The sequence below is a fragment of the Larus michahellis genome, chromosome 13 (genome assembly GCF_964199755.1).
Source record: "Larus michahellis chromosome 13, bLarMic1.1, whole genome shotgun sequence".
Lineage (NCBI taxonomy): Eukaryota > Metazoa > Chordata > Aves > Charadriiformes > Laridae > Larus > Larus michahellis.
The window spans coordinates 17,147,782-17,161,244 of NC_133908.1; the positions used below are offsets into that span (position 1 = coordinate 17,147,782).

The 13,463-nt window shown below is 39.5% G+C and overlaps 1 protein-coding gene across 3 annotated transcripts in view; it reads right to left on the reverse strand.

The window, feature by feature from the left end:
- Positions 1–278: 278 nt before the first annotated feature.
- The window catches only part of PI4KA (phosphatidylinositol 4-kinase alpha), a 66,372-nt gene continuing 53,187 nt past the window's right edge, over positions 279–13,463 (reverse strand). For all 3 annotated transcript variants that reach the window (XM_074606501.1, XM_074606502.1, XM_074606500.1), the window contains 12 exons: positions 13,300–13,429; positions 11,094–11,164; positions 10,149–10,221; positions 9,958–10,028; positions 9,286–9,395; positions 8,562–8,666; positions 7,970–8,095; positions 7,529–7,649; positions 6,698–6,857; positions 3,845–3,934; positions 2,895–2,978; positions 279–973 (listed from right to left, as the gene is read on the reverse strand). In XM_074606501.1, coding sequence (XP_074462602.1) covers positions 922–973; positions 2,895–2,978; positions 3,845–3,934; positions 6,698–6,857; positions 7,529–7,649; positions 7,970–8,095; positions 8,562–8,666; positions 9,286–9,395; positions 9,958–10,028; positions 10,149–10,221; positions 11,094–11,164; positions 13,300–13,429 — 1,193 coding nt within the window. In that variant the 3' untranslated portion in view covers positions 279–921. The remainder of the gene's footprint in view (positions 974–2,894; positions 2,979–3,844; positions 3,935–6,697; positions 6,858–7,528; positions 7,650–7,969; positions 8,096–8,561; positions 8,667–9,285; positions 9,396–9,957; positions 10,029–10,148; positions 10,222–11,093; positions 11,165–13,299; positions 13,430–13,463) is intronic.

The following is a 13,463-nucleotide window of genomic DNA, read 5'->3' on the forward strand; positions in this document are numbered from 1 at the left end:
AATGACAGGGGTGTAGAAAAGGAACGGTGTGTCCAGCCAAGGTAGGGCTACGCTGCGCGCAGCTTCACCTCGGTCCTACAGTTTAGCTCCTCAGTACATCACTCTTGTGCAAAACATTGCATTTATGATTAAAAAAAAAGGTCACTTAAGATGGATGAGAAGCTGAAGAAGAAATCGGATTTCTCCAGGATAAAGAAAGGTCACAATATGAAATGAACAGTACGCAACTGTGCAGAATGATGTGGTATATAAACTAAAACTCAGCACATAGCAAAAGATCTGGAACAGACACGAAGTCTAAGGTCTTTTATTGCATTTTATAGATCAAATATATCTTCAGTAGAGTCTCTTCTTTTAAAACACATAAAAGGAAAAAAATACATTCTTCATGTACACATGAAATACTGACCACGTAGCAGGGACCACATACCGTGCAAAGTATCAACACAGCTACACAGGACATCACCACCTTGGATGATTATCAGGCTTTTTCTACAGTAGAACAGGAACAAGTCAACATTTTTGCTTCCCTTCCACAGTGTTTTGTGGGATTGTGCAGGAAAGGTTTGTATTGTTTTTTTACTTTTTAAAAGTATTATAAAATCCTTGTATTGCATGAAAAACTATCAGACTCCACAAGCTTGGCATCTTTCACACATTCATAATCATAGTACAATTTTTGTTGTGATTGCAGCCCAACTCCAGAAATACAGGGAAAAACAGAAATAGATACAACCTGTGAGAAAGGAATGAATCAGACTGATTGTTGCAATGTCCACGAAACGTGTACCCACATGTACACACACATACACAAAACATGGAAGATAGCGAGGTGTGACTGAGCATCTCCTATTTATTACAGGTTTGGAGTGAGGGCACGGGGTCGCATGTTTCGCTTCGGCAGAGCATCTCTAGTTTCTCTCAGTATGGGATGTCATTCTGGTAGTACTGGATCATGTCATATGTCCTGCTCCTGGAGAAAAAAAGCAAAGCCAGAAGTAAGTAAAAGTTTAAAAAAACATTGCACCCATTGTCACAGAAACAAACATCAAGATCACAAAGAAACAAAACATGGGTGAAGGAAATTAGCTGCTAATCAAAACTAGCCCTACACGCTTTGAAGGCATTGTGAAGGCCAGTTACTGTTTTGCACAGCACAAAACATCCTGCTCTTGTTTAAACTAGGTAAAAAAAAGTATTTCCATCCTTCTCAGTGTGGCAACAGCAGCGTGGATCCTGTGTTTGGGTAAGCCAGAAGCACCTCACATTGCATTGGCAGTTTTAGGAGAAGGAAACACATAATGAATGAAGCAAGATCGTCAAGGCCACATGGAGACAGGATTATGTGGAAATAAAAGGAATCTTAATTAAGGAGAATACTAATAATGAAAATAAAAGTGCAGAGGAAATAACAGCATTAATAGCAGCATCTCTGATGAGTGACTGAACAAACACATCTAAGCCTTGTTACAGACAAATCGATTATCCATGGGCAGAGCTTATTCAGGTCACAGACTAACCATGCCACAGGTAGAGAAGCTCAAGCTTATCGGAACTAAGCTGGCTCTGAACATTCAAACAGCAGTGTGACTGCCTTCATAACCTCCAATATTAATCTAAGACTCTGAGCAGATGCACCAGAACCCACTAGAAAATCCAATTCAGTTCTAGCAGGGCTGTATCTGAACCAGGGAGCCTTGCTGGTCACAAGCTGACCCCATATGGAACTACACAAGTTTGTCTTAGCCTCTCCAATATATCCCACAAAATCTGTATTATCTGGGATAACAATAAAACATGCACTTAAGATGTGTAAGTATTAAATTTGTTGTATTTAAAGTATTAAATGTAATAAAATTACTTTTACATGTAATTTCCTTTAAAAAGTTTTGCACAAGATACCGAATTATTTGTATACTTGAAGGGAAAAACCTACAGTTGATTGGCTAGCTGGTGATTAAGTTGATTTTTAAATTGCTAATTACTTGATAGAACTGATTATTCCATTCAGTATGCTATCTATTCAAGTAGATGACAAATAAACATGGCGCAACTACAAAGACACTCAAAAACCATGCTGCCAGCGTTCTCTATTTGAGGCATTTCCCCTAGCCAATATTATACAATAAGTAATGTGGTCTAGCAAAATGATTAATATTTTAATGTAGTATCAAGTCATGAAGAAAAAAATTAGTAGAAAGATTAGAACTCATTTCTAGAGAAGAGTCAAATACACTTTTGCACAGAATAACAGCTTTGAATTTCAGGAGGATATTCAGGCAACTTAATGCCTACAAGCAATTATAAAAAAAGATTTTGAAAAGTCACTGTAGTCCTGTTTCAGCTTCATTCTTACTCAGACCAATGGACCATGCATATTGTTGTTTAAGAAAATTTCTCCTTGCAAAAATCAATCTCCCTTCATTCTGATCAGAAGGCATGCTATGCCTCTTGCCATTCAATACCATTCTTCACTATTTATCCCTTTATTCATAGAGGTGACCCTACCCTATATAAAAGGAGACACCACAACTAGACATATAACCCTAATGGCACAGTTGGCCAGGCTCTAACATAGGAGCCACAATGCTTGACTCTTGGGCCAACGATTCACTCTGTGGAAATCACAGAGTGTCATTTCCAGACAGAAAATCTTTCCTTCTTTAGACTAGCCAGCCCTGCTATTTGACCAGCGTGGGCTTAGGCCTTCCTTCCCAACGTAAAAGGGAGGAGATGCAGCATGTTCAGAAGCAAAGCTGCTATCCTGCATCATCTAAATATCAACAACTCAAAAATGTTTGGTAGCTGACTGATAAAACTCTACTTTTCAGATCTGCCCAAAGCTTGATGACCTTCCTTCAGCTATAGGGAGAAGACATGCACAGATGCCAAACCTGTTGCTGAGGAAACAATTCTGGATGATCTTGATGATGAAAGTTGCAGCCTCCCGTTCAGTCATGTTGGGACTGAACCTGTGTCTATATGCAGAAAATCACAAAAAGCAAGAGTAAAATTAGTGAGGTTTCCTTTGAGCACAACACAAACGTGCCTTCGTATAAGCTTAGACAGGTGTTGATTTCACTTGCTGCAAATACTTATTTCTTGCGTACCTCATGCAAATTATGTCATGTTTTAATAAGCACTAGCCATTAGTCTTGTAGCGAAGACTGAGGCTGTGAGCTTTTGGCAGTCTAATGGTAACTCTAGGAACAGCAGATCCCTCTTTTAGGCAGTTGCTGCTTTTAAAATATCTTTGTAGCTAGTAGTGCCCTTGAACTCCAGCTATCATACTTTATGTATATGCTTATCTTTAAGAAGTTGAAGGAAGTTATATGCAGGAAATGCTGAGTTAACTCTGCTCATTCTGGAGCTATCTCTGGAGGCATAAGCCTGAAGGGCTGTTTAAAGTGTCATATTAGAATTTGTATTTGCCTAAGCTATTGGGTATTACAACATAGTGCCATTCAGTACTGCATTATCTGTAAAACAAGTTTTTAAGATGCTGTTCTTCAGAGCCCAACACCATTTCAGAGGACATAAGACTCTGCAACACATTACCTCTCAATTACAGCAGATCTTACAGCCTATTTGTTAGTCCTATGAACTTAAAGATAATACACGTACTTGCACAATCATTGAACAACTTGAACTTAATTCTACAAAAAGGCCTCTGGAATTCCTACTTTCTGAGATATTCTATGAATAAAAGTTACCATTTTTACAACATTAAGACATTTAAGATATTTGAGTAGCACGACAGTTATACTCACTGCACAAGTTATGACAGTATACATTCTGTGAAGAACGTATGAACATTTTCCAGTTCATACATATGCTGACTTACTTCAACAGCTTGATTGTCTGCCCTCGGAAACAGGGCAGCCCTGTATCCAACATTAACGTAACCAGTGAGACTACAGCATCCATGTAAGGCCTAGAGAAAAAGAGGACAAGAAGGTTACGGCGCTCAAACTTCTACATCCATAGTAGGTAAAGGACGCAAGCTGAGGAGTTAAACAAGCTGGATCACACCTTTTTCTGTAATTAAATCAACACATATAATCCTCTTACATTTGCTGGTGGAGCTACGCCATTGCTTGCAATCTGTCACTGACTACAAGATACTCAGAATGCTGTAAAATGAACAGTCTCAAGGAGGATTATACAACGCAGTGCTTTAGTAAACACAATTTCTTTGGTATCAGAAAGGTGAATCAGTGCATCAGAACAGTACAAGAGGCTGAAATCAGCAATACCACAGTAAAAGATTATCTTCTAATCCTAATTACTCCATGTAATTCTTTGCTACATCAGCCCAGCTTCCCTTCTCCTTCCTCTCCTCCCACTTAGAACATTTATTAGCTATCAAGCTATTACTCTACTACTTGGGTGACATTTTTGTCTTGACACAAAACTTTCTCCAGACTGGTCCCCCTCAAGGAACCGAGTTGATCTTGACTCCAAGACAGCCCCTTCTGGGGCTACTAGCTGAAGAAACTTTGATTCTGTAAGGTAACATCAATAATACTTTATACTCATGATAGAATTAGCTTTTACCTAGACTCTACTGTACTGTCATAGAATCATAGAATCATTTAGGTTGGAAAAGACCCTTGGGATCATCGAGTCCAACCATCAACCCCACTCTACAAAGTTCTCCCTTACACCATATCCCTTAACACCTCATCTGAACGAGTCTTAAACACATCCAGGGATGGTGACTCCACCACCTCCCTGGGCAGCCTATTCCAGTGTCTGACCACTCTTTCCATGAAGAACTTTTTCCTAATGTCCAGCCTAAACCTACCCTGCTGCAGCTTGAACCCATTCCCTCTTGTTCTATCGCTAATTACCTGGGAGAAGAGACCAGCACCAACCTCTCTCTCTACAATAGCCTTTCAAGTAGTTGTAGAGAGTGATGAGGTCTCCCCTCAGCCTCCTCTTCCTCAAACTAAACAGTCACAGCTCCTTCCATCGCTCCTCATAAGATTGATTCTCCAGGCCCTTCACCGGCTTCATTGCCCTCCTCTGCACTCGCTCCAGCACCTCGAGATCTCTCTCGTATTGAGGTGCCAGAACTGGACACAATACTCCAGGTGTGGCCTCACCAGTGCTGAGTACAGGGGGACAATCACCTCCCTCCTTCTGCTGCTCACACTATTTCTAATACAAGCCAGGATGCCATTGGCCCTCTTGGCCACCTGGGCACACTGCTGGCTCGTGTTCAGCCACTTGTCAATTAGAACCCCCAGGTCCTTTTCTGCCAGGCAGCTCTCCAGCCACACTTCCCCAAGCCTGGAGCGATGCGTGGGGTTGTTGTGGCCCAAGTGCAGGACCCGGCACTTGGCCTTGTTGAAGCTCATACTGTTAGCAGTGGCCCATCGTCCAATCTACCCAAGTCTCTCCGTAGAGCCTCCCTATCCTCATGTAGATCAACACTCCCGCTTAGCTTCGCGTCATCTGCAAACTTGCTGATGATACGCTCTATGTCCTTACCAAGGTCATCAATAAAGATGTTAAACAGAAATGGTCCCAACACCGAGCCCTGAGGGACACCACTTGTGACCGGCCGCCAGTTGGATTTAACTCCATTGACCACCACTCTTTGGGATCGCCCATCCAGCCAGTGCTTGAGCCAGCAGATCGTATGCTCATCCAGGCCATGAGCCGCCAGTTTTTCCATGAGAATTCTATGGGGGACAGTGTCAAATGCTTTTCGACAGTCTAGGTAGACAATGTCCACAGCCTTTCCCTCGTCCAATAATCGGGTCATCTTGTCATAGAAGGAGATCAGGTTCGTCAGGCAGGACCTGCCTTTCCTAAACCCATGCTGACTAGGCCTGATCCCCTGCTTGTCCATCATATGACCTGTAATGGCACTCAAGATGATCTGCTCCACGACCTTCCCTGCTACTGAGGTCAGCCTGACAGGCCTATAGTTTCCTGGATCCTCCTTTCTGCCTTTTTTGTAGATGGGTGTTACATTTGCTACCCTCCGGTCCATTGGAACCTCCCCAGTTAGCCATGACTTCAGGTAGATAATGGAAAGTGGCTTGGCGAGCACGTCTGCCAACTCTTTCAGCACTCCTCGGAGTCCTGTCCTCCTCCTGCCCACATGCAACATCCTCTTCATGTAGATTTATTAGTGCTCCTGCATGTTAAAGCAAACCTTGTTTGCTTGGTGTGGTGCAAGATAAAGTTGCAGATCTTTACGGTGACTGGCTGGCAATCACAGCTGAAGAGCTGAGCTACCAAAACCCCTGCATATTTTATAACAGAAAATTGTAGCACTTTTTCACATCTCCTACCTAAGTAACTCTACCTGAAATGGTGATTAATGTGATTGTCCTATTTGGGAAAACTGGAAAGATTTTGATTCTCCTGCATTTTCTTACGGCATACTAAATTGTGTAAGGAAATGTGTGTAACAACACATTTGTAAATTGAATAGAAAGAAAAATGTGTAACATCATATTTATGCATTGAATATGTAAACTTTTCAATATAATATAAGAACAGAAAGAAACCCCACAAAGTTAGGCTGTAAAATTGCAGGACTATTAAATTGTTTCAAAGTTTGCAAGATGTACCAGGACAGTCTGACAGACTCAGACCCCTTACAGACAAGTCATTTATCTTCTCATTTGGTTTTAGGCATGCAAGCACTTCCACTTTTGAGCAGTTAAGAACACCTTACCTGACTGCCAGATAGCCTCTAACACACATCTCCATAAACCATTTGAATGGAGTTGCCTCCATTTTTCCTCCCATTATCATCACCATCTCATCAGTCAGCTTAATGTCAGGCTCCCAGCCCAGATTTCCACCAGGTGAGCTTTCAAACATGAATCCAAAATCTGTGCACAAAAGATAAGGTGCCTCATAAACTTTGCTGATTAACTGTGTGCTGTTAAAGCTTACGGAAGAAAGGAGAGTTGGATTTTGCATATTAATATCTAGTTTTTCTACCAACATTTCAATTCCAACTGGAAAAAAGCTTTGGTGAACTGTAAGAACACCAACAAAAGAATCATCACCATGACATTAGACTAGATTTAAGAATGATTACCTCATATAAAAACTCCTTGCTGAAACATCTGTGCAGTTCCAGAAAGGCAAAGCTAAAGCAGAGGTTACAGCCTCACACAATTTTATAAATTTACTTGTCAAATCTAATTCATCCTCAGACAGTGATGAAAGAAACTCAAAGATACATTTATGTACTTATATATACACACATGTATATATGTATGTATGCATGCATAAGTATGTATATATGCATAACCCATACATATGTGTGTACGGATTCCTGAAGCTGGCAAAACTTTGCGAAGCCAAATTTACACAGAAGCAGCCAGCACAGATACAATACTGAACAGGCATGAAAAAATCCCATGTATATTTACAAAGCGTGAAATCAGTATATGCATTGATCTCAAAAGGGAAATGGCTTACTGTCTTCTAGGAGCAATACTTTACAGGGGAAGGAAAAGGTAACTACTGAAATTTGAATGTGGATATGACTGACCAATATGAATGATGTGTCCCTTTTTGTCCAGCATGATGTTGCCATTATGCCTGTCTTTAATCTGGAGCAGAAACAGGAGAAGACTATATGCCGCCATACTGCGGATGAAATTATAGCGAGCCTGTACAAACAAGAAGTTAAAACAAATCAGAGAACTTAGAGAATTTAGTAGCTGACCCATCCCAGGAGCAGATACAGCTGAACAAAGTTTTTTTGTTTTTTCCATTCACGAGTAGTTTGAAGCAATGTTCAATGATATTCTCTATAGATCTACAGCTGCAGTAACTTCTTTAGCTAACTCACTCATAGCTAAAAATGGATTATCAACATCAGAAACCAGATGCAGCATTATGGCAGTCATTATGCAATTATTTGTCATTATTTCTTAGAGCTAGAATGTCTCAGTTGAGATTTTGCTGTGCTTGCCAACTGATATTTTACCTTCTGGAATGCAAGGGTAGACTCATCTCCATATTGCCTTGTAAAGTAATCATACATCCCAAAGTCTGTCTGCCTGCCCAGCTGGTCACGGGATGTGCAGTCAGGAATGCATTCAATAACACCACACTGAAGGGGAAGAGCAGAAACAGGTCTGTAAAGCACGCTCCCAACATATATTTTGCTCATGGCTTTTGGCAGTTATACAGGTCCCCTGGGAAATGTGGGGACGCCTATCAATCACTGAATACAGAATTTCTAGTTTATTCATAAAAAAGCGTATATCCAGTTTTTTAGGACTTCCACACAACATAAGACGAGCTCTGTGACTTTCCACTGACTTGCATGATGTAGTCCCAAAAATCAAACAACAAACATGAATAATCACAAGCAGCAAAAATTCAGAGTCAAAAGCTTTAGAAAAGCAGAAAGCAGGGCAGCAAAGACTCTTTCTGTCGCTGGTACTCCAAATATTTGGCGTAAGTGATGTGGGGAGTATTTCCTTGCAGTATGGAATTTTTATGTGCAGTGGAAGAGAAACTCTTTTTTATCTAGGAACTATTTTCTACAGCAGTACAGTTAATTGCCCACTTACCCCAGGAGCTGTGGCCACCACTCTGTATGGAAACACAAAAAGATCCAGGCCTACCAGCTGAAATATGTTCTTGAAGAGATCGATGATTTGTAAAGCTAACATGTCCTGTTATACAAGAAAAAAAATTGCACAAGCATTACAGGGGTTATGGATCGTAAGTCAGATTACAAAAATACACCGAGGAACTCTGAAGTGAACACCAAGTTACCCCAGCAGGTCTGCAGATGTGTGCTTGTGCACACACTGTGGCTCTGGGGGACATCAAAGAGGGAAAAAATAAATGCTATTTAAGTGAGTAGTAAGCAACATCGAAGATACAACTACTGACCTATGAAGAACAAACTTTTCCATCACTCTTTGGTAAGAGGGCTCCTAATAACTCTTAGGGATAATAGCTAGCATTCCCTCTTAATCAAAAACAATCAAACTTCAATGTACAGGATATGACCTTGGAAGTTACTGCTATATTACCAATAGTTCAATCGAAAAATAAACTCCGAAAAAGAATTTTAAGTCATGCAAACTGTCTTGAAAGGATGGCCTTTGTTTCGACACCAGAATTTCTGTAGTGGTACAACACAGTTCTCTCCCTCAGTCCATAAAAAGTGGAGATTCTAAAAGTTCCAAAGAAAAATATTTCTATACTAAAATTATTTTCTTCTTACATATTTTCACCTACAAATCTGTCTTCTACAACTGCAAAGCCTGATTGATAGCTTTGTACCTGTCTGCAGTCATCGCCCACTTTAAAGATAGCTGCCTGCCAACAGATTTTCTTACTGTCCACCCCTTCTTCTGCACTTTCATCTATGGAATCAGAACGACAACGCAGACCTGCAAGAAGAGTACAAAGCAAAACCCAGACACAGACTTTAATTAGCAACTTTATCTGCAGTCAAACACACAACATTTCACTGTAGGTGCACTATAGATATTTCTGCCTTGCAAGGTGAATACCATAAGATGGTTCCTTTTGTCTACTGGAACATATCAAAATATTGTTCATGATTTACCTGATTTTTGCCTGAATTGCATTAAGCTAGCCAGCTAAAGTACCCCACAAAATTTATTATGAGAAAAAACTGCCAAAATCTGGAGTTTGCTACAGTCTAAAAAACAGAAAGGCAACCAACTTATATGTTAAAATTTCTTCAAGGTACTATGTGGCTTGCTTCCTGGGACTTTAGAAAAAATTGCAAAAACAATGGATTTAAGTTTTCAAAATTTTCTTCTCTCTTCCTTTGATGCAGTTTCATTTCTGAGCTGAACCATTGCAGATAAAGTTCAACATGTAAATAATTTTACTACAGTAGTACAGGTCACTAAAAGCAGGAAAGTTTAAAGGAATTGCTGACACTTAATTAGTGGTGTCAATGATTAAGACGCAGTTACTAACCTTCTTTTTCAAGCTCACTAACTCCACATCGCTTCACTTTAAATTTGGCCAGGTAGGGTGCTTTTGCTGCACTGAATTGTGATAAAAACAAAGATAATGATGAGCGCAAGTTAGCAAAACAAGAATTTCTAGAAAAAAACCCACTTAATATCATGAATTAACTTAATGGGAGAATAACAAGTGCATGGTACCTCTGCATAGGAGTTCCTGATTTGTAATCAATGTCCAGAACGATAGCTTCAGGATTGCTGGGCAAGTAACAGCCTGCAAAATGGAGCAGAGAGCTAAGAACAAATCCACTGGCTAGTGCGACAACGCAAGCTGGAGAAATTCTGATGTTTAGCATCTATAACTTCAGCACACGGTTTTGAATTAAATAAAATGTTAGAGATAAACTGGAGATTACAGTCTGTGAGCCACGAAGGATGCAGTATATCCTTTGCATTAGTGAGTGACTGGTAGAAACAAATACAATACAGTTTTGAACTAACACTGCAGAATCTGTACCACAGAAATGTACAGACAGAACTTCTCTTACGATAGTCCCTAATAAGATGTGGCAGCATGTCCCAGTGCACTAGGAAGGGCCCTTAGCAACCAACACATGGTAGGAGAATGGAGACCTGTTAGACAGAGAGCAGGAAAAGCTGTAATCAAATTCCATTTTAAAGAGAAGATTCAGATTGGGAAAACATATGTTCAAGGTTTGAAAGGGCCTTCAATGACATTTCAAGGGGAATGCCTGATGGAAGAAAAAGGAGAATGAAACAAACTGGATGTGCTCCACTCTTGAGATAACATGACTTCTCAAAAGCGCCTCATCTTTTTTGAGAAGAGGGTGGTCCAAAGAAAAAGAACTTATTTATTTTCCCTCTTCAGACATATATTTCTGCTTTGATTCATGGTGTGCGTTATGTAACTTGCTCTTGGGCAAGTTTTGATGCACCATATAGAAATTACTGGGTGGGTAAAAATAATGTTTCTAGAGAGAAACAATCCAACTGTGACAGAAAAACAGCCACCACCAAAATGGAGAGCTGCCACTTGCAGAGATTTTAAGGTTTGCTTGCAGAATATTCAGTACTCATATTCAACACAAAAAGCCCACTATATTATAGGATTAAATCACTTCTTACCAGGCTGCACTTTCACCTCAGATAGCGCACTCAAACAAGCTTTTTTTCTTTCATCTCCTTTAGGGAATGGCCTAGAAAGACGAATGATATTTTATTTACCTGCATACTATACATTACTCTATGTACTAGCCTCAAATTTGTTTCAAACTTATACAACCTTCACTAAAAACGTTTCTTCCTCTAATGACAAAGATCTCTTACTTGCACCACTTCTAGGGAACTTGCAGGCTCAGTACCCAACCAGAACATTTTCTATTTTAATGAACGTTACAGTCTTTTCTTTGTAGATTTAACACTGATTTGACATACAGGTTGTTGACAAATGCAAACAGCATAAGAGATGTGAATGGAATATATGAAGGCTCTTCCTTATACAGAATTTGAGGATAATTATACCTTTGTAAGCCCCTCTTTAGTTATACCAATACAATTTTCCCTTGTGGAACTTATTCTAGAATAAAAACATCGCTAACTAGAAAAGGACAAGCCGGCAAAATGCCTATGCAATTACACGGCTAATTTGTTCACACACTTAGCATGAATGCAGGTGTCAACTGAATAATTGGTAACACGGTTAACGATTGGTACGTACAATTACCCAATTTGCACAGGCACTTGTGTTAGCCATCTATTGAAGTCAGTCACACAGCTGCGTGCTCACCTGAAGTAGCAGCATGCAACTGAAAGGTATTACTTATGCTCTAGTTTTAGGGAGTACAGCAGATTACTGAAGCAGCAACATAACACGTAGGATAATGAAATCATCACAGATGATACATTTATTCATTTATGCCATCTACAAAGCAAACAGCATCTCCTCTATGTTGTCTTTACATTGGAGATGCACAAAAACCAGATTCATTTTAAGGCTAGGGTGCAAAATGCAATGCTTTCAAAGCACAATTATTATCAGTCACGTAATTATGACTTCACATTAACAAACAGTGGATTGATTTTATTCTAAATATCAAGATATTCAGATCCTAATGCCCCCTCTTTAACTCATCCTACTGGGTGAAAACATTTTAACATGCACATAGAAGGCACCTAATATTTTATTGTTTCTGTGATGTAAGCCTGATGCCCTTATAACTGGTGATTTCCAAAGCTTCATTTTAAAGGAGCTATGTTCCAGGAAATACATTTTATATGACTTTCAAATACTTTTATACACCAGAGAATGTGTTAAAAATATGCAATGAAACCACACTTACAGACTTAGAGCTTGTGTGCTGAGCTGCTGCCATCCACTGGCAAGCTTTATAAACGTTAAATTACGTATCTTACTGCAGTCTTTACAGTGAACAGTGACAATCTCTCTATGAGCAGGACTTGCAGTTTTAGGAGATCAACAATCCCGTGTGTATGACACCAAATCTTTCTCCATAGCCACAATTTATGATTGAAGGAAGAAGACTTACATATGCAAAAAGAACAATCGTCTTTGTATTACACTGCACAATGAAATCTCTTTGCAAAGAGAAATGACAATTAAATGGGAGTTTCAGCAGAAGGTAACCCATTTATCTATGCATGAGGTTTTTTAGGTTTGTGGTGTGTTTTTAGTCTGTTTGTTTATTTCAAAACTCCACACAAATATTGATAGCAAGTTATAATATGCAAGAAAATGACAGTCAATTTGGTAGACCTAAACAGAGAAGTGCTGTTTTTCCTGCCTGAACCAATCTCTGCTTACTTTTTGAGGAGGACATTGGTAACATATACAAAAAGCCAATGCATGATGCAATGTGATAACTAGACTGATGGGATTTCAACTAGGACAGGAGGACCGATTGCTTTACCAATTCCATTACTTTTCTGTGGAACCTCATTCCACTATTACCAACCACAATGTATTTGATAAAATCAGATTAAAAACTAAAGTTCAAATGCCTAATTATCTACTTCCAGAATAAAAAGTTATAGTTGTTTCAGACAGACTGCTAGCTCAGAGTTTAAGCACTGAGATCAGGGCAGGTATGAATTATGTCTAAAAGTCAAAGTAAAATCAGCCTTTCCATCCTACTACAACTCTTAAATTACATTTAAGAAAAAAAATAATCCATTTCTTATCATGTAAGTAATTAATTCTGTTTTCAACACTATCCCAATACCCCTGAAAACAACTTAGCCTCTTAATCAGGATGCTGGTAATTAACAGAACAGTAAGCCCCAAAGATTGCAATTTCTGAATTACAATACTTACTTGATAATGGCTGAAACATTGGTGATTTTATTAAAGAAATCAAATTCCCGTTGGTAGAATTCCTTGGCTGGGCCAGATAATGAGCCAGTTATTTCCTCTACTAGCTGCTCCAGAAGTTCCCCAATGTCAGCTGCATGTGAAAAAGGAAGCTTTTGTGCCAGTGG